This window comes from Struthio camelus, chromosome 10 (assembly GCF_040807025.1).
Source record: "Struthio camelus isolate bStrCam1 chromosome 10, bStrCam1.hap1, whole genome shotgun sequence".
Taxonomy (NCBI): Eukaryota; Metazoa; Chordata; class Aves; order Struthioniformes; family Struthionidae; genus Struthio; species Struthio camelus.
The window spans coordinates 29948339-29972718 of NC_090951.1; the positions used below are offsets into that span (position 1 = coordinate 29948339).

The 24380-nt window shown below is 47.9% G+C and overlaps 2 protein-coding genes across 3 annotated transcripts; one reads left to right on the top strand and one right to left on the bottom strand.

Moving 5' to 3' along the window:
* Positions 1-318: 318 nt before the first annotated feature.
* On the bottom strand, positions 319-16336 carry GFOD2 (Gfo/Idh/MocA-like oxidoreductase domain containing 2). Of its 2 annotated transcripts, none has more exons than XM_068955929.1 (3): positions 16234-16336; positions 10062-10405; positions 319-2691 (listed from the first exon to the last, which is right to left on the bottom strand). In XM_068955929.1, the coding sequence occupies exons 2-3, from the start codon at positions 10318-10320 to the stop codon at positions 1793-1795; spliced, it is 1158 nt and encodes a 385-aa protein (XP_068812030.1). In that variant the 5' UTR covers positions 10321-10405; positions 16234-16336; the 3' UTR covers positions 319-1792. The 2 variants fall into 2 exon arrangements, with proteins under 2 accessions (XP_068812030.1, XP_068812031.1); XM_068955930.1 differs by lacking the exon at positions 16234-16336 and adding an exon at positions 14071-14092.
* Positions 16337-17549: 1213 nt separating this feature from the next.
* Positions 17550-20726, top strand: CCL17 (C-C motif chemokine ligand 17). The gene is made up of 4 exons (XM_068955825.1): positions 17550-17602; positions 18286-18443; positions 19626-19731; positions 20169-20726. Exons 2-4 carry the CDS (start codon positions 18356-18358, stop codon positions 20257-20259), a joined length of 285 nt encoding a protein of 94 aa, XP_068811926.1. The 5' UTR covers positions 17550-17602; positions 18286-18355; the 3' UTR covers positions 20260-20726.
* The last annotated feature ends 3654 nt before the right edge of the window (positions 20727-24380 follow it).

A 24380-nucleotide genomic window follows, 5' to 3' on the forward strand; every position in this document is an offset into this window, starting at 1 on the left:
AAAACGGAGATCACTAATCACAAAGGATAGGAAGGAAACAGCAAAGAGGTGGGAAATAGATCTCGCATGACATTCTTTCCATTTGTGATACATGGATAACCAGTACCTTTTCTTGGGTACTACCAAAGTATCTCCTCGTTTTTCACACCCAAGCTACCCAGGTAGAAACAAGAGAGTGTGGAAAGAAGGAATGACTTAGCAGGCAATTAACCCCAAACGTGGGAAGTTGCAATGAACAGATATAAACAAACAACAGAATCGTCTTTGCTGCCATTAAAACATCTGCTACAACAGAGTGCTGTGCTGGCAACCAATAGCGATGGTCTCCTGGTCACGTTTATTAGGATGTTTTCATTGGTCTAAATCAAATGCACAAACAAATGGCTGCATAAAGAATGCCCTCAACAAACACAGCTTTTTATTTCTGTAGAAAACAGGTAAGATGCTCTTCAGGAAGGAGCAGTTTATGAAACAGCTGTTTGCATGTTAACGTACATAAATATACAGGGTTACAATTTAGTGGGAAATACATTTAAAAAACTTTCAAGTACACAAAATAAATGTAGTAAAATTGTATTATCCCTTCCAAATAACTGCCTAAGAGATAAAACATTTCTCAAATGGAATGAACTTCCACTCATGATGTGATATCTCCACTGGATACACATTGTAAGAGGGCATGAGGATGGACAGGACCAAAAGGTAAATATCCAGTGTTTGAAATTAAGAACAAACTTACCTAGGACAGTTCAGTCCCCATTCTCTTTAGCTATCAGGATTTGCGTAGTGTGACGGTTCCCCAGCCAGCCCATAAGAGCTGTGAGAGGTAGGAAATACCCCCTTACTTCCATCTTCAGACTTCTAGAGGGTTAATGTTTTACAGCCTCATTAACAACAACTTTGTGAAAATCCTGCGCCCCACCTGTGACACTGTGAGGCCGTTATTAACAGTCACAGAAATGAGAAAATAGCAGTACGGTGTTGGCATTTAGGCTGCCAGGCAGTAAACACAACTGATGGACACGGAACTTGCAGAAAAAAGCAGCTGGATGCAATCAGCCTCTTGAGTAGAAGAAATAATGTCTGCAGATATGGAAAAATAGCACAAATCATCACAGACTTCCAGAACAGTTTCCTCACAACTGTTGAGACACTCAACAGAGAATTCATAGCATCCTTTACATAAAATAGCAGATTACATGAATTTGAAAGACTTTTGCCATGTACAGGAAGCCAAAGACTGACTCTTGTTTTACAAAACATACTGTTCCTTCTACTCTTTGTACTACAGGAGTTTAGAGGTCTGTTACACCAGCACGGTTTTTTCTTTTATAAAATTTTACAAACTGAGGAGTAAAACTAAGTCAATCCCCAAGAGAGAAGGCAAAGACACCTGAACAATAGATGCTCCCTGATCCTGCTCTACTTGCTTTCATGTTAAAACTGTTAAAATAAATGACCTGTGCATTTGGGATTGCATCCCATTTCCAAGCCATGCAATGGCAGAGATCCCATGCTTCACTTTAGCTACTGCAAGTGCAAAGGGCAATTCAAGTTTTCTTAACAGTCTCCAAGACAAAAATTAAACATTTAGAAAAACAGAAACATTTAAAACTCTTCAAACAATTTTAAACCAGAACACTTTCTATCAGAACATGACATATTTTACACATATTTTTAAAAAAATCAAGAGACTCAGTGTATTAAATAAGACTCTACATATCTTAAAAACAGAGATTTTTACAATTGCAGCCAGAACTGTTAATTGTCCCATCTTCCAAGACAGGACTGTTCATAAGTTATTTCTTTGCAGTGCCTCACAAAGGTTTTGATTGGCATCTGGTTCCTCAGTCATCACTTCCACCGCTTCCCACTCCCCTGACCTGCTGGATTTCTTGATGGCCTCTACTACACTTTGCATGTACAGGCCATCTTCAAAAGAGGCTGCCATAGAAACAGGTTTATGATCCCATGTCCGACGATCTTCCTGGTCTTGGAAAGACTGTCGCAATGCTTGCACCATGTACACCATTCCTTTTAGGTAGAGCAGCGGGATGTCTTTAAATCCCTTTTCCAAAAGGCCTTTGTTGACAGTCAGAGAATCTGTAAACAGTAGTTCTTCTTGGAGCGCCGTGTTCTTCTGCCCATACAAGTCCGTTCCACGAGCTATAAGGCGACCGGTGGATCCAACAACCATGACTTCATGAATGAATGAACCAGGCATGTTAAAGTTGAGAGTCACAGTGCAACAGACACCCTCACTCATTTGCATCTGAAAAAAGCAGAAGTCATCACTAGTGACATGACGGATCCCACTGATAGACGTGTTCTGCTTCACAAAAGTCTTGAGCAAACCATGGACTTTCTCTGCTTTCCTGCCGGTGAGATGAGTTAAGAGGTCGATAATGTACGTTCCCATGGTATGCAGGCCACCTCCTCCCATTAACTCATCACAGATCCAGTTGTACTTGTGGCTGAGCAGGCTTCCCCCGTAAACTCGCACATCACAGATCAGCACGTTGCCCACATAGTGTTCTTCTATCAGCTGCTTCATCTTCACAAAGGCAGGCAAGAAACGGAGAACATTGCCAACGATGCTCATTAGCTTGGGATAATACCGGGCAGCTGTAACCATTCTGAAGGCATCCACAGAGGTAGCAGCTTTCTCACAGATCACGTTCTTCCCTATTCCTGCAGTATGAACAAAGAAATAATACAGCACGTGTGAAAGACAAACATGCTCTGATGCCCCAAAGATTGCCACAAAGCAGTGTTTTCTAAGAGTCAGGCTTTCCTGCTGCAATTTCAAAGGCAAAGGTCTAGGAATTAAAATAAGAACATCAAGTGTGCAGCAAGACAAAAAGCTGCTTCCAAGATGTTTTGGTTGCAGAGCCAAACTCTCACAGAGAAAGGCTCCAAAGAAAAAGTTTTTAGATTGTGACAAGATATTACAACGATGGCCATTTGGTGAGGCAGCTCAGTTGCTCCATTTTAATTCTGCTCTTTTAAATTAAGGGTAGCAGACTATTTTGTTTAGAAGCATGTTCTGAAATGAAATATTCCCACTAAAATAAATCTGATATACTTTGGGCTTCCCAGATCAAAACAAAAAAAAATCCTCAAGACTGAGCAATGGCTTTAAATTCTGCTAGGGGGGAACACCCATCCACCCTCCCTTCCCCCCCCCCACCCATACCTGGTGGTACCTGCAAGACATTCCTGGTTACCCACTGGTAGCCCATTATTTTAGGGGCTGTTTCTGACTCTCCTGCCCCGAGTCCCTGCTGCTAAGATGGACACTGTTCTTTCAGTATTCTGGAGGGCTTGCTGAGCATCTCTCAAGACGCTTCAGTGCCTGATTTATTTGCTTTGTTGTTACCCAATAGTTTAAATGGCACTTATCCCAAGCCAGGTTACATTAAAATACAAGTTAAAAAAAAAAGTGTAAAAAGTTCTGCACAGCATCCCAAATAGATCACACCATTCTCAAAGTGTATAGAAAATAAAATCCACTCTTGAGCTGTACTCCATATGTGCGCAGATGTATTTCTAGTGGTCTGCAAAACCAATACAAAAATATTCACTTATGTCTGTTGTTTTTCTGGCAGTTTATTGCCCTCAGTTGACTCTCCACGAAGACAGACAACTGCCAGTGTCAACACAAAAGGCGATAGGGATGGGATCCACGCAATACTGTCCATTCAATATTGTCACCCTAAGCCGATCTAACAGGCCGCCCCGGCTCTGCCACCCACTCACCCTCATCTTTGCGTCAGTGCAGGCTGAGCCGTTTGGGGTGCTAAAATTGACTGATCCCTGTCTCGGATGGCTGTCAACTCAGTGCACTGACACAGCTCAGCACAGCCCATTGAGCACTGTTGCAGTGCCACAACACAGCAGAAGGGGGCGGATAAGTGGAGAGGGGGCTAGGGAAACCCAGCAGCAAGACCCCCACAGGGTGCTGCGGGACTCTACCTGCGGGCTGCACAAGACAAGGGGAGCTCACCAGCATGGACCCAAAAGTTGCAACCTGGTGTGCGCACATAACACCCACACAGTTGCCCACACAGGGGACTTCCCCAGCTATCTCCAAGCTCATGGAGATGGCCATGCAGCAAGGGAAAGGGCTGTGCAGGAGACAGACGCAAGGTCGCTTACGATGTAATGGCCATATCTTCAGGTTTGCCTTGGTGGCAGCGAGCTAGTACGTAGGACCACAGTCCAAGAAGCTTTTGCCACAGGCTGTCCTAAGAACATCTCAGCATCTTCTCTGTGCATACCTCAAAGTATATCTCATATTAGCTTCTATAGACAATCACTTCACTGAAGCCCTCCAAGGAAGCTAGGGAGAGGTTTAGTCTTACTCCTTAAAACTTATCTTATTTTCACCTTATTCAAGAAATAAGCTGTCCATTCACATAATAAAAGCCAGTGCTCTTTTGCTTCCTGGGAGATGCAAGTTTCTCTGTTAGCCTACACTGCAGTTAACTTGGCGCCTCCACAGACCCTCTATGCTTTGCTGATGATTCCCTGGAAAGTGTTTCTTACTCTCAAGGTTTCATTCTTTGTCAGTGAATGCGAAACTACATATTTAACATAATCATCTTACTATGAAGGTATGTAGCTCTTAGCTAGCTCTTAGACTGGCAACGCTGCAATTAACCCTGAACGGGCTTGAGGTGACTGGCCTTAACATCCTTCCCAACACAGTGTTGAGTTTCGCCCTGGAGAGGGTATAAGGAAAGGCATTAGGTGGCTGTATGCCACCTAATTTGGTATTTTGGTTAGAAGTGGAAAAAGTGAAAAGCGGTTTTTAAATTATTGCTCTCTCTCTATATATATTCAGATAGGTGCATCAGTTTTTAAAACACTCACCATTTTACACGCCCCAACAATTTATGATGCTTTGCCAACAGAAACAGGCTCTGGCACAAGTGAGATTCCCCTACGCAGCAGAGGAAGGACACGCTGATGTGACCAGCGTGCAAAACCTGATTACAAACCCCCAGCAAAAACATCTAAGTCCCTTGATCTTTAGCAATTTGGTTCTGCCACCTAAAATGTGGTGACTGTCCCTTCTGTAGAGCACAGGATCTAAGGAGCAGCTAAACCCTGTTTCATCAAGGTGATGATGCTTTTGGAGATGACTAAGACACAGGAAGAGCATATCCAGATGTTAAAGAGAAGGTAGTCCTGTGTAACCTTAGGGGTTAATGAAACTGAGGAGGGTAGCATCAGTTCACTGTTTCGTTTGGGCCGCTTGTCTTGTAGAGTCAGTCAGTCTCTAACTCTTCTTGTCAGGATAGGTGAGATTCTCTTTAGTTTCTTTCCCCTTTTTTACAGGAGACTCCAGCAGAGAAAAAATGTTTTTTGAAGCCCTGGTTTGAACATGGTCCCAAGCGAGACAGAAGGATGAGCTAACAAATTAGGGTTAAGGCCCTTCCCCCTAAAAAAAATTAATCATCATCCAGTAAAACTCAGAACCTACATCTGCACTAGTAAATCAGGCGTGCTTGGATCTGTTCTCTGTACTAAGACTGACTGGCATAGAAGAGCCCATACTCATACCACAAATGCATCCTCTCTCCAAAGCAGGATGCCTGCACCCAAAGCGCTAACTGGGAACAGTGTTTAGCCCAAATCAGCTCCTAAATTGTGCCCAGAGATTGCTTAGGGGTCTGAAACCTGGCACTAACCAAAACCACTCCACCAGGAACCTCTCCAACTATTCCACAGTACAGACTGAGCCCAAGCTTGAGCAGGTTATTTTTGAAGCTGAAAGGGAAGTACGCATCAAGTGCCTGTAAGACCACCTGAGACGAAAGAGGGTCCTTAAAACACCTTCTGTATTTCTACTAGAGTGCTTAATAAAAGCATGAACCCTCAATATTCCTTACCAAAGCAATCAGGCTGGATTCTGAACAGACTGCTACTCTGTTCCTGATACAGCAGAAATCGCCTTTTCGAAATACATTTCCAAGCAGATTTACTCTTTAAAATGTTTATAACTAGCTCCACGCACAAGAGAAAACTATTCTTATCTACAGCTGTTTAATTGGTTGTTGTAGTAGGAGGGAGAGAAAAGAAAAAAGTTGACTCCCTACCCAGGATTTGTTAAACAAAGCATCCACTCCCATATTCAGAAGTAAAACCCCACGCTAGATTCCAAGAATTTTCAAACTGATTCCCGACTCAGTAAATAAGCTAAAAATATAAAAAGACATCCTTCACCTCTTATTTATTTAATGCATCCAAAACAGTTTCAGTCAGTGAAATATCTGATTCAGGGTGTGTTTACATCCTATGGAAGCAACCAAAAAGTAACAGATGAACTGAGACTTTTTGGATGGCAGAATAAACTAGATCTTTTGTTTTTTTTAAAGGAATCTTACATCTTCAGTCAGATCCATGCTGGCCATCAGCCAAGAGCTTTCAGCTTCTCCTGTAGCTGGTTAGCCATGCCAGATCCCAAAACTGCCATATTTAAAAAATATTTTAAAGCACTGGTTGATAAAACAGAAGCAGAGAAAACCCACTGCTTTCTCATCCTACCTGTATTGCATTCCTGTCTCCTGACATAACACAAACTTTACTCTTCTTAGCCCCTTTCACTGTGACCCCATCATTCAAATACTGCAGCCACTGCTGCAGAAGGAGAGTAAACAAACAAACCTCAACAAACCTCAAAAAGAACTCCAGGAGAAGGAGAGGACTAAGGAAAAAGAAAACATGGAGGAAAAAAATCAAGAGTTTCCAGTGAATGAAATACAGAGATGGAGTGCAAGGGTTTACCAGACAAGGCAGTTAGGAGGGGGACCTGCCTGGGGTCATGGAGCCTGCCCAGGAGGCACGAGGGGTGCGCTGGCATGGCCTTGCCACCAAGACAGCTACTGCTTCACCTGTTTGTTTGGTTATCTCCCTGGCTATCATATGTACAGCTGCCCATCCAACACTTCCCATAAACATCTAAAATCTCTCCAGCCTTGCCTCTTTCCGCTCGAGCTATAACGTTGACTCGAACTATTACAACTATTTATCCTACGTGAACATGTCCATTCCAATGAAGTGCCACTGCTCTATTCCCCTGCTTTTGAATAACGCAAGATATCTGAGGTTGAACCTAGGAAGAGGTATAACTGGCCATTACTAAAGCAGACTAAATTACTGCTTTGCCTGTGGTAAGAATTTGGGAGTGACAGAGGAGTCTTCATAAAATAACCAGCTTAGTTTCAGATTTGCTTGCTTTGGAAGCCTCCCAATGAATGACAGCTCATTCCAAAGTGCTCTCTTTCATTGCATTTCTTGTTTGCGTAAGTCTTGAGAAGACCTCCATGCTCTTTGTTACAGAGATGGGAAGCACAATATGCAAAGAGCACTCATAACATGCTTGTTCATCCTGTTTCAGAACAGGATATCCAGATTCATCATAATGCAAAGAAGTGATACAGCCCTTTCTGATTCTTTCCTTCACAATTAGCAGGTACGTGCTATAATCTGCAGTGACTCTACAAAATCAGGCGTCCAAACAATGTATTTTGCAAAGGTTTCTTAAACTATACAATCAACCCATGTAATTCCAAAGATACAAAGTAAAGGCTTCCTTTGCAGCTGTTCCACTTACTAACCACCTCAAGGCTTGGGCTCACTATGGGCAACAGCATTACCATTATCATCCTGAACAACTTTATCTGAGGACTTCTGATGTTTTGTCTCCTTAAACTTGGCTTCATATACATATTGTATATTTTACATTCCGCTCTAGCCTGTCACTCAGCTCCGAGTTCATCTAACACAGAGGAGAATGTATTTTAACTGTGGGACATGAACCACAAAATTAAATTTACTTCCTCTGAGATCAAAAGAAGCACAAATTTTAGAATAGCTTCTTGCTTTACCTGCTGTTGAGATAAACCACAAGATGACACTGTCTTAATTTGAATTACTCTCTAGGCTTTGATCTGTTCTGGTTCATGAATTCAATCTAGTGTTATTACTTTGTTCCTGTCATGCCAGGATCATACCCATGCTTGTTTCTGGGTGTCAATCAGTGAGAAATTCAATGCAAATAAATAGAACAACCTGGAAACACTAGGTCTCTTTCCCGGTTTATTACCTTTTTCCCAGTAATAAAAGGTAAGCATATGATATGACAGACTGTTTTCATTGCACCACATCTGACCTTTCCTAAATCCCTGTCTCTCAGCTAGTAAAACATCAGTCTACTATCATATACAATTCCCAGCCAAGAATTTTCTAATCACAACTATCACTACTTCAATCTGATTTTCCCCAAAAGACATACTTTACACCTTTGACCCTATTCTGATTTTGTGTTCCTCCAAAATGCTGAATCATAACAAGCTATCCAACATTGTGCTTAAAATACGTCACAACATATTTGGTAGCAGGCATATGAATACGATTTTCAGCAAATCTAGAAAGCTGAAAGACAGGACCAGCACCATATTGGGTCTGATAGCTGCATCAGTTTTCAGATCAGAACATTTCAGGGAAGACAGAAATCAGTGAAGAGTAAACAATCCTTTGCTACTTCATCCCTTGATTTGCCTAGATTTTTTAACTTTCCACTGAAGCATAAATACCTCTCTTGCAGTCAAGCCTCTATTTCTGCACCAGTTTTCCCGCCCTTGCCTCCTCTGGGTAATGCCATCTGATGGGTACCCAGTCTTTGCAGAAAGAACCCAAATTCGTCTTTCAGTTACTAATTCACCAGAGAAGGTTCAAGTCCCCCTTTTAGCCTACTTCATACTGGATCATCAAAAGCCATGAGAGCTAGTGAAACGCTTATTACCTAACAAGTGCTTAAAAGAATTTTCAGTATTTAAAAGATAGACGGACTTACAGTTCAAATATCGAAAAAATGGAATTTCTTAGACTTAAAGAACAGTAGTCTAACAATATAAACAAACAAACAAAAAACCCCAAATCTAACAATGCAAAAGAAGACAAAGCCTGAAACATCTCTGTCCATATCTAAGTGGCATTTCAAAAGGTTTGTGTGAGGAGTTGTTTACTTTCAAAACAAATTACTGCAGAGCAAAGAGGTTAAGAACAACAAACCACCCTGGCTCACAGTTTAACGTATTTCCCCCCCCCTCCTAGAATTAATTCATGTGGATCTACTGTAAACACAGTAAAAGCATCACACTTGTTATTTACACAATTATACGCAAAGTCACACCCACACGGTACTAGGCGAGAAGAACATTAACGCTATAAAGTCACATACCGGAAAATTAAGAAATATCAGGAAGCTGGCACAGTTGGCTCCTACCTCCCTGCCCAAACAGTTCAGTGTATCGTCCCTTCTCTCCTAGACACTTTGACCCAGACCTCCTTGTTAGATCCTGCCATCCTACATGGACAAAGATTTGCCCCTTCCCCAGCATCTGGGCCCTGCATCCAGCTGGAAGGATTCCTCGAGTGTGGCTGCACTCGGGATCTCACCAGCCTGCTACGGACGGACACCTCCGAGCTGTGGCCAGGCTAACAGCACGCTCACTGAAGATAGCATCCTCAGACAACTAAGTCCTCACTCATAAGACTATCAAGTAGATGCAAACATTTTCTTCCAAGACTTGTAACTTTCAAATGTTGTTTTATTTGTGGGGAAAATAAGAAGCACAGCTGAGGAATCACCCCCCACCCCTTCAGCTCCAAGGCAAATTTCAGATTCCCATTCCAGAGCACAGGGAGATTTGAAACAAAGCAAGCAAGATATTTTTTGTAAGAGTATTAAAATGTTTCCCCCATCTCATCATCATCTCTGAAGTAACTCAATCATTTTTATTACAGTTTCCCCACCATAAATTCAGTCTGAAAAGGACACGGGACTACAGTGTTATAACTATAAACAGTATTTTTACAAGAAATTCTAGGCAACCTTTCTTGCAGATGGCATTGCCAGTTCCAAACAGAACAGCCTTTAGCACTGCATGTGCACATTGGTAAGACTAGAATAGTACTGGGATAAGAGGTTCAAATTGCAATCTGCCAATAAGCTATGGATTTTGGGGCTGACTCCAAAGATTAAAAGGTACCTAGAGCTTTCACAGCAATTTGCCGAGTTAGCGGTGGAGGGATATTGATGCAAACCAAATCTACATCCTGGTGCAGCAAGACATCATCAGTCCGACTCGTGTAGAAGGAGATGTTCATTTCCTCTGCCAGCTGTTTGGCTTCCTCTTCAGTCTTCCCCCAAAGCGCTTCGATGGAGAAGCCTTCTGCTCTCAGCAAGGGGACCAGTACTCGGGCAGTGCTGCCAGTTCCAAAAACACCCACTCCAGGAAGCATTTTCATTCCGCGTTCATTCAAGCATCAAGGTCTACATGTAGGCCTTCGATAAAACGCTGAACTCCTCAGTTTTCCGTTTTGACCACAGTTCCTAAAACACAGAAAGGTATAAAGCGAGTATCAGCAGAGGGCATATTTTGACATCAAATGCATCAAGTGCAAATGCTAGCTACTATCCTTCTTGTGGCATGCAAAATATTCAAAGATCCTCACAAAGGAGAGAAAAAAATAAGCCAAGAAAAAAACCTTGCAATTCTTGGAGAAACAATATTAAAGGAATAAACTGAACAGTCCTGCTGCAGAGGACAGGAAGAGTGATAAGAAAGCAGTTTGACTAAGTCATGAGTTTCTCCTGAGCTTCAAAACACCGGAAGCATGTACAGAAAAGCCTATGAGCATTCCAGGACAAATCAGGAAAGTCAAGGCACAAACTGCAACCGAGAGGAGACATCAAGGGGACAGGGCATACAGTTTATCGCATCAGCAGTAAGAGTAGTGCTACTGAAGTTGTGATGAAGTTGTGAATTTGTAGTCTCTAAATAAGATAAAGGTTTGTGAGATGAGGTAATACCTTTTATTAGGGCAACCGATATAGCTGGAAAAACACAGACAAGCTTTTGAGCACATAAGCCTTTCTTCCAAACTAAATATACAAGTTGAAGACAACTATTTTGAGTTTAACAATTATGCCAAACAGTTAAGACACTCCAGAGAAAGTCTAGAAAATATGTTCTGTGGGGAAAGCTGGGATTCATGGAGCTTGTTTAACCTGGAGAGCAGGAAGCTAAAAGGGGACATAATGTCACTGTTAAAACACAGAGAAGGCTGCTTCAAGAAGGAAAAGGACATTCTTCTATCTGTGTCCAGTGCGGGTACTTAAGGTTTTCCTTAACTCTGGAGCAGTTAAAAATATCTCCTCCTGCCCATGAAATTTAGTCTCTGGGAATGCAGGTTCTTGCACGCAATTATATTTCCTATACACAAACATTTGGTTAAGCCAAACTTTTTAAAACATATTTCCTGATAAAATTAATCCCTTCAGATCCCCACTTGCATGTCTGTCTTAGAATTGCCTCTGGTCAGAACTTGCTTTAGCATTTAAAGCTCTGCCTTCCAAGAGACATGTCAAAGGTCTGCTCCATCTGTGATGCCACTGCAACCTATGATTTGTTTTTTGTTGTTGCATGCTTTTTTGAATTCCTATCTACTACACTCCCTGTTGATCATCTTTTTCATGTTTATAAAACTTTTTATTTAAGAAAAAAGGCCGCTCAGGATCAGGTTTCCTTAAAAGTCTATAATGAAAAGGCAAAGAGGATGTTGCAAACAGAACTGCTACCAGTACCAGAAAAAAACCCCGCAAGCCATACTACAAGCAACAAGAGATTATCTGTTTTTGAAAGGGACAGAACAAAGCACAGGTACACACCTCCTCATCCTAAAATACTTCCGCTAAATTATAATGTGTAAAAGCGAACCCTCCCATAGCATTGGGGAGTACTAGCACATAAGTCAAAGCACCCATAGTGCAAATGTTTTTATACGCTACTAGCATTTTGTTAGTTCGGGGACTTTGCCTATGCAAGTATGTATACTGACCAGCAGAATGACAACTATAACGCTGACTGAATGTCTAGGTATTTTTGCGATATAAACCCTGAACTAGAAAACAGAAACATCAGCATTTGTGATTATGTATTTTGCAAATACATATAAATATTTACAGATGCTATAAAATTTATGAAACATTCACTGAATTAATTCTGATATGTTTTTTCCTTGTTCTGTGGGACACTAGGTTTGCAGTGATACACTCACTGTCTTTCCTTATAAACAAGAACAAAGTCCATTTGCTTTTAGAGTTTACTCCTCTTTCTTCAACGTTTAGTGGAACACTCAAATAAGGATGGCATCAAAGGGATCTGGAAAACGTTTATTCTTCTACAGAAAAAGATAGCTTACTGGCAGGAAAATGGTTTATGTTCCTGATTGTTTTCTGTAAACCAAATGAACAAAAATAGCTTCCATCCAGTTGTCGGACTTTAACATTTATACTTAAAGTCACCAGACATATATTTGGCAGTTTATAGCTGGAATAAGAAAAAGTGTCTGCGGTCAAAAGAATTCTTCTTTTTGAATACACACAAACTAAGCACATTGGAACACAGACAGAGCAAGTACATGTCTGCTTGCAAAAGATTGCACAGACATGCTCAAAAACATCAAAACTACAGAACATATAACAAAAGCTTAGAAAAGGGTAAATTGCTTGAAACTGCTATTAAGAGCACCCTGTAGTACTCAACACATACAATACGAGACTCTTGCCTTTCAAGGAAGCTGATTTCCACAATACTTGCTCATTTTGAGTCTTAATTTTTTCATTTTCTTGTCCAACTGCCTCTTAAAAGTCCCCGTCACATGGAATTCACTCTGAACTCATCTATTCCCAAAAAGTAGCGTGCAGCTGCTTCAGCATCACTAACAGCTACTGGCACAGACTCACAAAAAGTAGCATTTCCCTTCCATAGAGACCTCCTATTGATCGTACAGTGCCTTAAGGACAACTCCAACTCACCACTGAGTGCCACAACAGAAGTCCAGAACCATCAAGAATTGGCAAGCCCAATCTCAGCAATGACTTTCAGCAACTCAGTCATGCTCTCAGCAACTGAAGATGTGGCTTGCAGTCCCAGCAGGGTTTGAGAACCCCCCAAATAGTGCAGCCAGTTGGCTCTGCCTCTGCGTCACTGGCCAGAGGGCATGCCTCTCTTCCCGGTCTTGAGAGCTCCCTGTAGCCTCTTACTCCCTCTCTAGTCTTTTGCCAACGGGAAAGTCAGAGCAGGATCAGCGTGGATGTTGAAGGGCAATGAAAATAAAGTATTAAACTGGGTAAGTCACAGAGTGTATGTGATGTGGACAAAACTAGAACAAATACTAAGGGAGCTGTAACAGAGATTCTGCAAAAGCTTTTGAAATGGGGTACCCATATGTACCCCATGCAGCACACACACTAGCGAACTACCTTGCAGACACATCACAGAGCCTGTACCTGAGGCATTCCTCCCAGGCCACCCCTGGGAAGCAATCTAAAAAAAACCAGCATATCAGAATGAGCTCCCAGTTGAGAAAAGAGTAATCTGTAATTAACAGAAAGAACAGAGAGACCAAAAGAACGGTCACTGCAAAAATCCCTAGTGCACCTTTCTGTTGAACACTCTGGGCATTTCTGACCCTTCGCATCAAAGGAAAAACAAAAAAGAAAAAAAAAAGTAGAACTGGAAAAGGCTCGGACAAAGGCAATCAAAAGCACACGTCTTCCACATAACAAACACCTAACCAAGCAAAGGCCCCTCAGCCTGGAAAAGAGATTACAGAGGGGGATGCTACACAGACGGTAAGAGTAATGAGTGGCACAGACAAGGCAGAGAAAGACCAATTTTTCACTGCCTCTTCCATTACAAGAACCAGTGCAGATCGAATGGATCTAACAGAAAGCAGGATCAAAACAATCTAAAGGTGGTGGTTCTTGCCGCAAAACTTTGATAAGCTGTGAAATGCCTTGCCACAGGATATTGTGGATGCTAACAGTTTACACGGATCCAAAGGGAGATTAGACAAGTTCAAGAAACCCATGGAGGGTTACTACTTACACAGAAGTCACATCTAGCTCAACAAGTAGCTGAGCTGAAAACAATTGGAAGCCGAGCAAGTGCGGGAATGGGGGGGAGTGGGAAAGGGGCAGTGTATGCTTGCCTTGTTCTTACGCTCTTCTTCAGGCATGTGCTATCAGAGATTGGCTAGTATTTTTTTGGTCTCATCACCCTGTTTGAGGTAGAAAAATGAAACTGTCTCCTTTTGCAGATACAGCGATCTAGCAAACACGACTTGGAACGGACACCAGCACATGCCGACGGAAGGCCTGGAAGACAATACCACTCAGAGCCATTCTTGTAAGTGTCACATTGAAATTCGGGTATCTAGAGTAACATAAGCATATGCTGCCAAGTGTCCCCAAGAAGTCAAACAGCTCCCTTCTTTGGCTGTAGGATGGGACTCCAAATGCATTGCAAGATTCAGCAGAATAGAAACAGTCCTGAGAAAGAAAGGTCTAAACCTCAGGACCCAAGCGCCAGCTTCTGTGCCCTCCAAACGCCAACTTAGAATTAGGTGCATTTTCTACAGTTACTCTAGGACCCAGCAAGTCTAAAACCTTAAAACAAGACTGACCAAATCAGTTACACAAATAGATGAACGGCCTTTTTATAAGCCAGCTTTTCAGAAAAGAAAAATTCCTATATAGTGGCATCTCTTGTGAGCAAACATTGGAATGAACACTTTTGTGAGTGCCTTCCCTGCCAAGGAAACACCAGAAGGCAGGACTTTTATCTGGAAGTGAAAAGTGGATTGCAATCGTTATCTTGCAGGTCAAGTGATACAAATCAATTCTCCTTTTAGACAGACAAAATCGTCAATGCCTGCAGCATCATTCTGAACTCATGTTTTCAAACAGAGGCACGTAAAGCTCTTAAATCTAATCTTGTCTCTAGCGGCCTTTCCTTTTTATAACCACAAAACACTTCCATTCTTTGATGAATTTCACCATGTGTTTGAAGTCGCATCCTAGTGTCACAGGAAGGAGTTGTTTGACTCTTTTGGGATACATGGCAACAAACACACAACTCAATGCAATGAAAAAAACATGATGATTCCTACAGAATTTGATGATTCGATTTCACGTTGAAGCAGTCAGAGAGTTTAGGAGGCAGAAGTCTCAAAAACTCAGGGCTACGATTCCCGGAAACAGTGTGGGGATAACTGCAGGTGGCCAAACATAGTAAGAAACACAGTCTGTGTCCAAAAAGATGCCAGGAGCATAACACTGGCTCTGCAGAAGGAAAGAGCAATTCATATTTCTGTAACTTGGCCTTAAAGACACCATTTTGGTTCCAAAGAAAGCGATGTTGAGGTACTCAGTGCAGGAGCGTGCCAACAACTGGGGCATGTTTGTATCCAGCCAGTTGCTGCTGCCCTCTTTGCAAAGAGGGGAAAGATGAGTAAGGAGGATTGTTCGAGTAACAAAGGCTCGTGACATTCGCATGGATCTTCAGGATGCACAGGATCACTGACAAAATCCACACAGGAACCAAGTCAGTTTTCGCCCTGAGACAAAGGTCTTTCACCAGCGACATCAGCTCGCGGCTGCGACCGAAAGCCTGTAAAACCAGGCGCTGCCTGCGAACGGTCAGCGCTGCAAGGAGCCTAGCAGAGGCGTCCCAAGTCCCGGGGGAGGCTGCGAGGGTGACTTGCCAACGGGGCTTCTGCAGGAGCAGAGCCGGAGGACCTTCGCCGGTCCTCCCCGAGGGGCTGGAGGTCACCTCCCGCGTAAAGCCCTTTTTTCGGGGCAAACTCTGCAGGCAGCCTGCCGGCAGGCTCACCCCAGGCTCGCCTGGGCAGGAGGCCGCGGCTGCGCGCCCGCTGAGAGGCCGCCGTCGCTGCGCCACCAAAGGCTTTTAATTCAGCGCGGGCGTGCCGGGCCACGGAGCCACGGAGCCGGGCATCTCCGCCCCGCTCCGGACGGGGCGGGAGCGCCGCTCTGCCCCCCGACTGGGATGCGCCACGGCCACCGGAAAGGCCCCGTCCCGGGCGGCGGCCCCGGGCCAAGGCGGCGCGGCGGGCCGTGCCCGGGCCGCCGGGGCGCCGCGGGGACCGGCGCGGCCGCACCCGGCCCCGCGCTGGGCTGCGCGGCCCGCCGCGCGCTCCCGCCGACCGCCGCGCCCGAGCGGCCCGGCCCGGCCCGGCCCGCACGGAGGCTCCTGTCGGCCGCCGCCGCCGCACGGTGCCAGGCAGGTCCCGCCGAGACCCCTGGGCCGGCGCGGCGCCGGCGCCCCCGCCCCCGGCGCGGCGAGCGGCCCTTACCTGCTGCCGGCCGGCGGAGGGGCTGCGCGGCGCCGCCCCGCCCCGCCTCGCCCCCCGCGCATCTTCGCGCCGGGCGCGCTCCCGCGGCGGCGGCGGCGGCGGCGGCGGCGGCGGCCGCCCGCTCCCGGCCACGCCCTGCCCGGCCGCCCTGCGCGCGCGCATGCGCGGCCGGCGGTGGGCGGGCCGGCCGGCCTGGCGCCGCCGGGGGGCGGGGGCTCGCGCGCGCGTGCCCGCGGCGGGGCCGCGCCGGCTGCGGGGCGAGCGGCAGCGGCGGGAGCTGCCTCGGCCGCTGGAGGGCAGCGCGAACGCGTGTCCGAGGCGGGCCCGGCCTCGGCCGGAGCGGCCCTGCCCCGCAGCCCTCCGCCCGAGCAGCGGGTTGCCCGGCCCCGTCCGCAGCCCGGGGCGGGCCCGCCTGCAGGAGCCTTCCGGAGCGGGGCTGCGCCCGAGCGGCCACCAGCTGCCGAGGGCTCCGCGCCGCTCGCATCTCTCGCTGCCCGGACCGCTGTCCCTCCCCTGCCTCCCCTGCGCAGCAGCGCTCAGCGCGCAAAAAGCCGCAAGGTCCGCCAGGGCCGGGGGAGCTCGTCAGCCGGGCTCCCTCGCCCTGCTCCTCGTATATCCGTTTCCCGGGACAGCCGGAACCAGCCCCTTCGCGCTGCTGGTGCCGCACGCCTTTGCTGGTGCTCGCTATGGCAGGACTGCTCTAAGCCTGAGTTAAGACGAGGCAAGGGGCCGGACTCCTGCTTTAGAGCCGTGAACGGGGCCTCGAGGGAGCCGAGGCGCCGGAGGGAAGACCTTGTTAGTACAACGGCAGGGAGAGCAGCCGTCGGCGCCGGGATGTTCCAGGAGCGTGCACACACCGCCCCCGGAGAACTGGGGTGTCCCCCCCCGCCTCACTGCTTTGGGTGGCTGTGCCCTCTCCCCCGCCAACCCCGGGGCTGACCCTCGCACGCCCTCCCGCGCGGGTGCCGCCGCGGGGCTGCGCCCCAGCCCTGCCCGGCCCGGCTGAGCAGGGCGGCCGCAGCACCCCGCACCGCCGGGAGGGCGAGGGGAGGCTGCCGCCCCAGCCCCAGCCCCTGCCGCTTCAGGGGCCCGGGCCCGGCACCGCCACCCGGGACAGGGGGCAGCGAGGAGCCACGACCCAACCCTCACAGCCTCCCCCACCAGCGGAACGCGGCAGGGGCTCTTAAAATGGCGGCGTCGGGGGCGGCTTCAGCCCGGCCACGTGACGTAGCTACCTGTCCCCAGGCCGGAGGCGAGGAGGAGGGCGGGCCTTCAGTCGACTGACAGCGCCGACGGCCAGTAGGAGGTCGGCGTGGTGCGTCGTCACCGGCGGCGGTGAAGCTCGGCGGCGAGGCCTGCGGGGCGGCCGGTAGGCGAGGCGGCCCCGAGCGCCCCGCCGGCCCCCAGCCTCGCCCGCCGCTCTCCCGCGCTGCGGCCGCGCTCCCCGGGCTGGGCCGGGGCGAGGGGGGCCTCGGGGGGCGCGGGCCGTGGTGCTGCTGGCCCTGGCTCCGCTGCGGGGGTCGGGGGAAGCGGTTGTCCCAGCTCCCAGCGGTCACTGGGTTAAGGGCGACCTCTGTTCCCCTCGGGCGCCGCTTGGGGGCATGCCGCTGTTCCCCTCCCTGGCCCTTCTGTACCTCCCCTAATTCTGAGGTACCCTTTTCGAGATGCGGAGACTAGACCTGCACGCAGCACGTGAGATGCTGATGCAGTAAGCTTGATACAGTGGAAAAGAGTGCTTTCTGTCTTGTGGCCGTGTTCCTCTCCAAAACCTGCCCTGGATCCAGTGAGCCAGCTCCGGGCTCTGTTCAAGATCCACTTGGGGGATCGTGGCTTCACAGAGTCATTTTGCACACTTATGCTTACCTGGGCCAGCTCTGCAAGGGGTCTCAGTGGTGGGTCCCAGGACCTAGGCTCTTGGATTGGTCCATCTCAGGACCCTGTCAACTCCTCTTTCTGTCCGGTGAATTAATGAACTGCGTTTTTCTGGGCTTTTGGTTCAGGGGATTCTTGCCTCACTGCAAGTCTGCTGTTCAAGGAGGTTTCTTGTTACAGGCTGGCTGAGGGCAGGACTCTGCCGGACGCCGTAAAGGATAACTTCTGAGACCCTAAGGAAGGCAGAGCAATGCAGCACCCAAAGAAGAGCGCCTGCACAACCGCCACGCTTGGCCTCCTGCTACTGTTCTTCCTCCCCTCCCAACACTGTGTTGAGAGTGAGTAGACATCTCATGGCAGAGCAGGGCCAGCTCCTCACCTATTCCGAACAGGCTGTGAAGTGCTGCAGAAGTCAGGAGAAGGAGACTTTAGCAGCCATGTCCCAGGGGATGTGTCAGGCCACAGCAAAAGCCAGTTGCTCCCTAAGGTTTATGGAGCCATCAGCCGAACACAATAACATGGTCAGCACAGCAGGGCCCTCAGTAGCCAAGGCCCAATCCCACAGTACTAGAGCAGAGTAGGCCTAGAGATGGTAGCCAAGTTCAAACAGGAGTCCAGATCATCAGGCAAGTTTGTGGTGATGAGACAGGTCTGAGGTCAAGCCAGGAAGTCAATCCACAAGTCAGAGTCAGCCCATAGGTCAAGCTAACCAGGATCAGAAACAGTCCAGTGATTGTCAGGCAGGTCCATAGTGATGAGGCAGGGCTGATATCAAGCTGGCATGTCAATCCAGGGTTTGGGGTCCACAGCTAGGCACAAGCATGACCAAGCTGGAGGCAGTATTCTTACAACATAGCTCAAGTAGGGGCTGAAGGGCCAGGGCTGTGCATGCATGGGCTTCTGGGCCCATGGGCTGGGTGGGTGCCTGGAGGCTCCAGGTGAGGCTGGTCAGGGCTTTGAAGGCTAATTAGTGTGTCAGGCCCCTGACAGGATGAATGTGTTGAGGCTCTTTGTGGGGAGCTGCACTTTGGTGTGCGTGTGGGCTGATTGGCTCTTGAGAGCTTCCTGAAATGCAGTTCAGGTTGTGCCCTGAAATGGGAAACCCCCAGATCCTTGGCCCTTGACCTGGTGGCCTGGCCTCACTATGTGGTTTGACAGTTGCAGCACCCCTCACAACAAGGGCTGTAGGGTGCCAGGGTCAGGGCTGTTCTCTTCATCAGCCTTTCCAACTTCTGTGCTTGTTGCAGTAAAGGGAAATAAATTCCTGCCATGGGTGTGCTGAGCTTTCTCTGGTATGAGAGTCCTCGCTCCTGGAGCAGGATCTCAGGCAGATGTTCAGGGCTTTTATGTTTTCCCAGTGCAGTACAAGGGAGCGTGGAGATGCTGAGAAACTCCACAGCCTCTGTGCTGTGTCATATATTGTGTAACGTGTGATGTAGATGTCTTATAGTACAGTGCACTCAGTGCTACTAACAGCATTTGTGATTTCCTTCATTTCCTTCTCTCATTTTTCTTTGCAGATCAGGTTATGAGCTGTTGCTTTGCGTATTTGAAAGCACCTATTCGAATTCATCACCTGCGGCGTTTCTATGAGACTCCCGGGTATTGTGCCTTACCAGCAGTTGTGTAAGTACACAGCGCTCTTACTACTTGGATTTGCCTCCTCCCTCAGTCAGAGCATTATGGTTGGGAACTAGAGCAACTTTCTCCCATCCCGTGTTGTCACAGAGATACCTCAGTGTGCTGAAAGACGGGGTCTAGCTGTGAGGGACTCTGGTAGGAGAGTAGCTCTGTGGAGTCAGCAGTAGAAGAAAACATTAAACTTTGGCCCTTTCTGCGCAGCGGTACTTATGCCAGCAGTCTTGGAAGACTCAGAAGTGTACTGTTTTCCCTGCATGCAGAGGGCACTGCCTGCCAGAGGAGACATTCCTAGTCCCTGTCTGTGCTGGGGCTGCGTACAGGTCTACGAGGGAGTAGGGGAAAGTTGTGCGTGGAAGAGGAAGAACTCACGGTTCTTCTTGTCACTGGCTTTTCTTACCAAGCTCTTGCACTTCTCGCTGCAGGTTTGTGACTGCTCGTGGCGCTGAGGTTTGTGCTGACCCAAAGAGGGCCTGGGTGAATAAAGCAATGGAAAAACTTAGCAGAGAGAACTGAAACCTTTGGTCTGTCATCCACAGTTAGGCCCACACATCTGGTGTGCTCAGATTGCAGTTAAAATTGGTTCTTATTCTTACGTTCCGAGGGCAGAAAACCCAACTAGGGGTCTGGAAGTGAGGCGAGGCTTGTAACCCTGACAGTAACACAGACAGTAACACAGACAATCTTTCTGTTTCCTTCACTCTCTTAATTGCGATTTAGCAAATTATCCTGGTACCTAATTGAGCACAGAATCCAGCTTGCTTAAGGCAATCTAGATGAGGCTTGTACATAATCATGGAGCAGTACACTTCCTGTCTCTGTCTGCCTTCTGTGTCAGAGACGCTGGAAGATGACTGCAGGTGCTATGCTGCTGGGGAGATGAGGGATGTCTTTCTAAAGAACCGGAAATTTTCAGCCACCCAAAAAGGATGTCCTGATCTTCCTAGAGCAAGCAAATCTTCTCCGCTGGAGCCAGTGCTTATCAAGGAATAAAGGATTATTTTCATCTGTTCCCTTGGCTGCTCTGTATATTTTATTTGGATCTCCTGACAAGACCAGATTTAATGCTGGTTTGCGTGCACAAGGCACTGTGCTAGGTTACAGCAAAGCTGATGTGGCCCAGACTGCTTTCCAGGCTGAAATATTATCATTTATATGAGCTGGAAGACTCCAGCCGAGACCAAGAGCCACCTGCTCAGTGCCTTGGTGTTTGCGCTTGGGTCACGGCACCTCAATAAAGGCTTTTGCAGCAGGTCTCAAACAGGAGAATGTAGGCACCCCTCTTTTCCCCTCTGCTTACCTGCAGTGCCTCGGAGGTCTGTGGCCAAGTGCAACTCAAGGGAAGCGTGGAAGCTGGTGTCCGCTCCTGGAGATGGCAGGGCAGGAGGATATGGCTGGGGGGACCCTATAACAGGGCTGCGGGCACATACCCTCAGCTCTGTCATTCATACAACTCTCAGATAATCGAGGTCCAGGGATCTCCCTGGACCAACAGGGCTGGCCACCATGCCGCAGCTCTTGTGCTCTCAGATCCTTTCCTGCCTCTGGTCTGGTCTCCTCCAGGTGAATGGTCCTGCCTTCCTCACCCACAGCAGTGCATTTCGGGAGTTTTGCTGCCTGCTCTGTCCACTCCAGACTCCCTCTCTTCTGGCATCTCTGAGATGGGGGGCTTAAAAAAAATGGTGCTGTGAAGGAGTTCACTTTATGTCTGCTTGGCTTTGTCAGTGATAGAACACATGGGAACTGGAATGAAAATGAAAGGGAACCAAGCATCAAGTAAACGTCATCAGAAAATCATGAGGAGATAAGAGGAGCCAAACATCAGAAAGAGTATGGGAAGAGACCTTCAGAGAGGTCCAAAGGAGAGAGCAAGAGAGACGCAGAGTCTCTCACTTACCATGCTTGCAGAGTTAATTTTTTTACAGACAGACCAGAAATCTCACTCTCAATCCCTCCTAGAAGGCCAGGACAACTTATGGTAAATGGCGATATGACCATTATGCCAGCAAATATCCTACTGCCTTTGCCATTTCTCCATGTGGGTGAGTTCACAAATGAACCTTCAGTTGTGCCTCAGTCAGGAGGTTCCACTGATAAAGAAAAGTTCTAATGAAGAGGTCTAAGAGCAAACCCTTTCTTCCGGGAGACACACACAGGCTCTAGGAAGCATGTGGGGCTGTGTGTGCCCGACACAAAGGGTCCAGGGGAAATCTGGGATGTGGAGAGCTGCAGCCAAAGCTAATTCTCTAGGAATCTGAGCTCTCTGTAGCACCTGTGATGTGGAGAGGTACAGGATCAGATGAGAGGTTACTCCCCAAGCTCTGCATTGCCTTCTTTCTGAAACCGTCCTTCAGTCTTTGAACCAAGAGCAGGCCTACAGACTATGAAGTCTTTAGGACAGGCATTCTGCCTTTCTTTTCTGCTGGTCCTTTGTGCAAGCCAGGGGAAGGAGGTGGGCCTTCCAGGAGGGTCTTCATCCAGCTGTGTGGTGGAGGTGGTGTTGGCAGCATGCTGGGAGAAAGGCGGGCAGAGAAAACAGGAGAAGATAGGAGGTGAGAGCGGTTCACGTAATGTGGTGAAGGAGGGGTGCTGCATTCAAAGAAGAGCAGATGTAGGATCTGGCTCCCTGTCTGTCCTAGAAGATGGGAGGGATTAGTGGAAGTATTGAGGTGAAAATAAAGAGGGGAGGAAATGGTACATGGGAGCTGGGGGAGTGGGTTTCTCTTGGGGCACCAAAGAGGATGGGAAAATGATGGGCAGAGCAGAAAGCACCCAGGGAACAGTAGAGATTGCCCTGCATGGCTGCTATCATGGATGCTGGTGACATGGAGGGCCCTGCTCCCTCCACCTTTACTGCCTGTGTCTGTTTGGTGGCAGTGAGGTGACAAGAGCCATGTCCCTGTAGGGCAGGAGCCAGGGTTTGGAGTGCACACAACCCCGAGATGGGGTTAGGGAGCCTGGCCTCTGCCTGGCTAGGGCTTGTTCCTACGGCCTGTGTGTGAAGAGCCAGAAAGATATCTGATCAAATGCATCCCCCACTTCAAACTGCAGAGATGCCAGAGATGCAGCCTCTGGTGTTTCAGGATTGGCAGGACATTCTCCTGTTATCACCAGTCATGTCAATCAAAGGCAGGCCCTCAGCACTCATTTGGTCCAGATAGCTTGGCACACGCAGAACTGACAGCCCAGGCTCCGCTCACCACCCTCTTCCTCTGCAGCCTCCCCTGGCATCTCAAACCGATGAGGTGACTTATGCTGACCTGAACTTTGAGAAGAAGGAGACAAAACCTGCTTCAGAAGTTGTTTACGCTGAAATAAAATCCTGGCAAAAATCAAGGGAGGAGAATGCCAGTGCTACCTATGCAAAAGTGAACATTCCCCATTAGGAAGAGGGCAAAAGGAGAAGATGGAAGGGAAGGGACAAGCAGCATGTCACATGCCTGCCAGGGAGGTGTTCCCTGAACACCAGGCATTTGCTCTCAAGGAAGTGCAATCTTGGAGACCAGAGCTCTGTTTACACCGAAACGGGTATCAGTGTGAGCCTCCCTCTTTCTGCTTTACATTGCCCTGGAAGACACCAGCTCTTCAGGTGAAGAAGGGTGAAGGTCCAGCCCCTTTCCCCCTTGCCTTGCTGCAGAAGGGCCAGTCAGGACAGCAGTTGTGCTGTGAGCACCGCCACATCTCAGTGACTTGTTTGACAATTTCTGTTCGCTGCAGGGCCATTGTAGCAAGTTCCTCTGTACCTCAGAAATGTCCCCGGGCTCCATGTGCGGCCACCCTGACCTAGGAAGCACTTACTTTCCAGACAGCACTGGGTGGGCTGAGTGAGCGGCCCTGAGGAGCTCTTCTCCTGATGCTGAGGGACATCTACACTGATAAGGCCCAGGAGTGATTTTCTGGGTTTTCTCACTTCATCTGCAGCAGGAGTCTGTGAAGTGACTTGACCCTGCTCTGATGGGCTCCCTCAAAGCACAAGAAATGGGACAGGAAAGGCATCATTTTCTTCACAACGGTACAACGCAGGTACAGCTGCAATGATCTACATGGAGCAGCTCTTTATACCAATAGTAGACATGTATCCTCATGTATATAGAGCTTCAACATAATTAAAAGAAAAGAAAGGAAAAGAGAGAAAAGAAAAAAGAAAGGAAAAGAAAATGTATGGTTTTCAGTATCACTATTTCCAGTTATGTACTGATGATGGAAACCCATCTGCCCTGGAGGAATTGCCACAGAGCAATGAAGACTTTTTGGTTCCCCCTTCAGTCCAGTTTCAGATCAACTACCACTTAGAGATCCCCGAAGCAACGGAAGTGGAGCCCATGGACACTCGTCCCCAAGGCTGGGGTTCCATGACCAGAGAGAGACAGCCACACGGAAGGGCTACAGAAAGGGAAAAACTGGGAAGAAAACAAATATTCGTGGGGAGCAACCATGAAAAAGACATTAGCTCCTTCTGGCCATCCATGGGACCTGGGGAAGAGGATTCCTGGGAGGGTGCCCCAACCTGGAAAGAGAAGGCATAAATTAAAAGTTGAAGGAGAAGTGCAGCCAAAATCTCAACAGCAGGTTCTGAAGGTGCTGGAAGAGCAACTGTGGTTAGAAATGCTCAATATACTTTCTCCAGATGGTCTGGA

Excerpts from the sequence above, each read along its gene's own strand:
- GFOD2 (XM_068955929.1), bottom strand. The coding sequence starts at position 10,320 with ATGAAAATGCTTCCTGGAGTGGGTGTTTTTGGAACTGGCAGCACTGCC. Across the intron at positions 2,692-10,061 it reads AATTGCTGTGAAAGCTCTAG|GAATAGGGAAGAACGTGATC; the intron begins GTACCTTTTAAT and ends TTCATACTGCAG.
- CCL17 (XM_068955825.1), top strand. The coding sequence starts at position 18,356 with ATGCAGCACCCAAAGAAGAGCGCCTGCACAACCGCCACGCTTGGCCTC. Across the intron at positions 18,444-19,625 it reads CTCCCAACACTGTGTTGAGA|ATCAGGTTATGAGCTGTTGC; the intron begins GTGAGTAGACAT and ends TTTTCTTTGCAG. Across the intron at positions 19,732-20,168 it reads TGTGCCTTACCAGCAGTTGT|GTTTGTGACTGCTCGTGGCG; the intron begins GTAAGTACACAG and ends TTCTCGCTGCAG.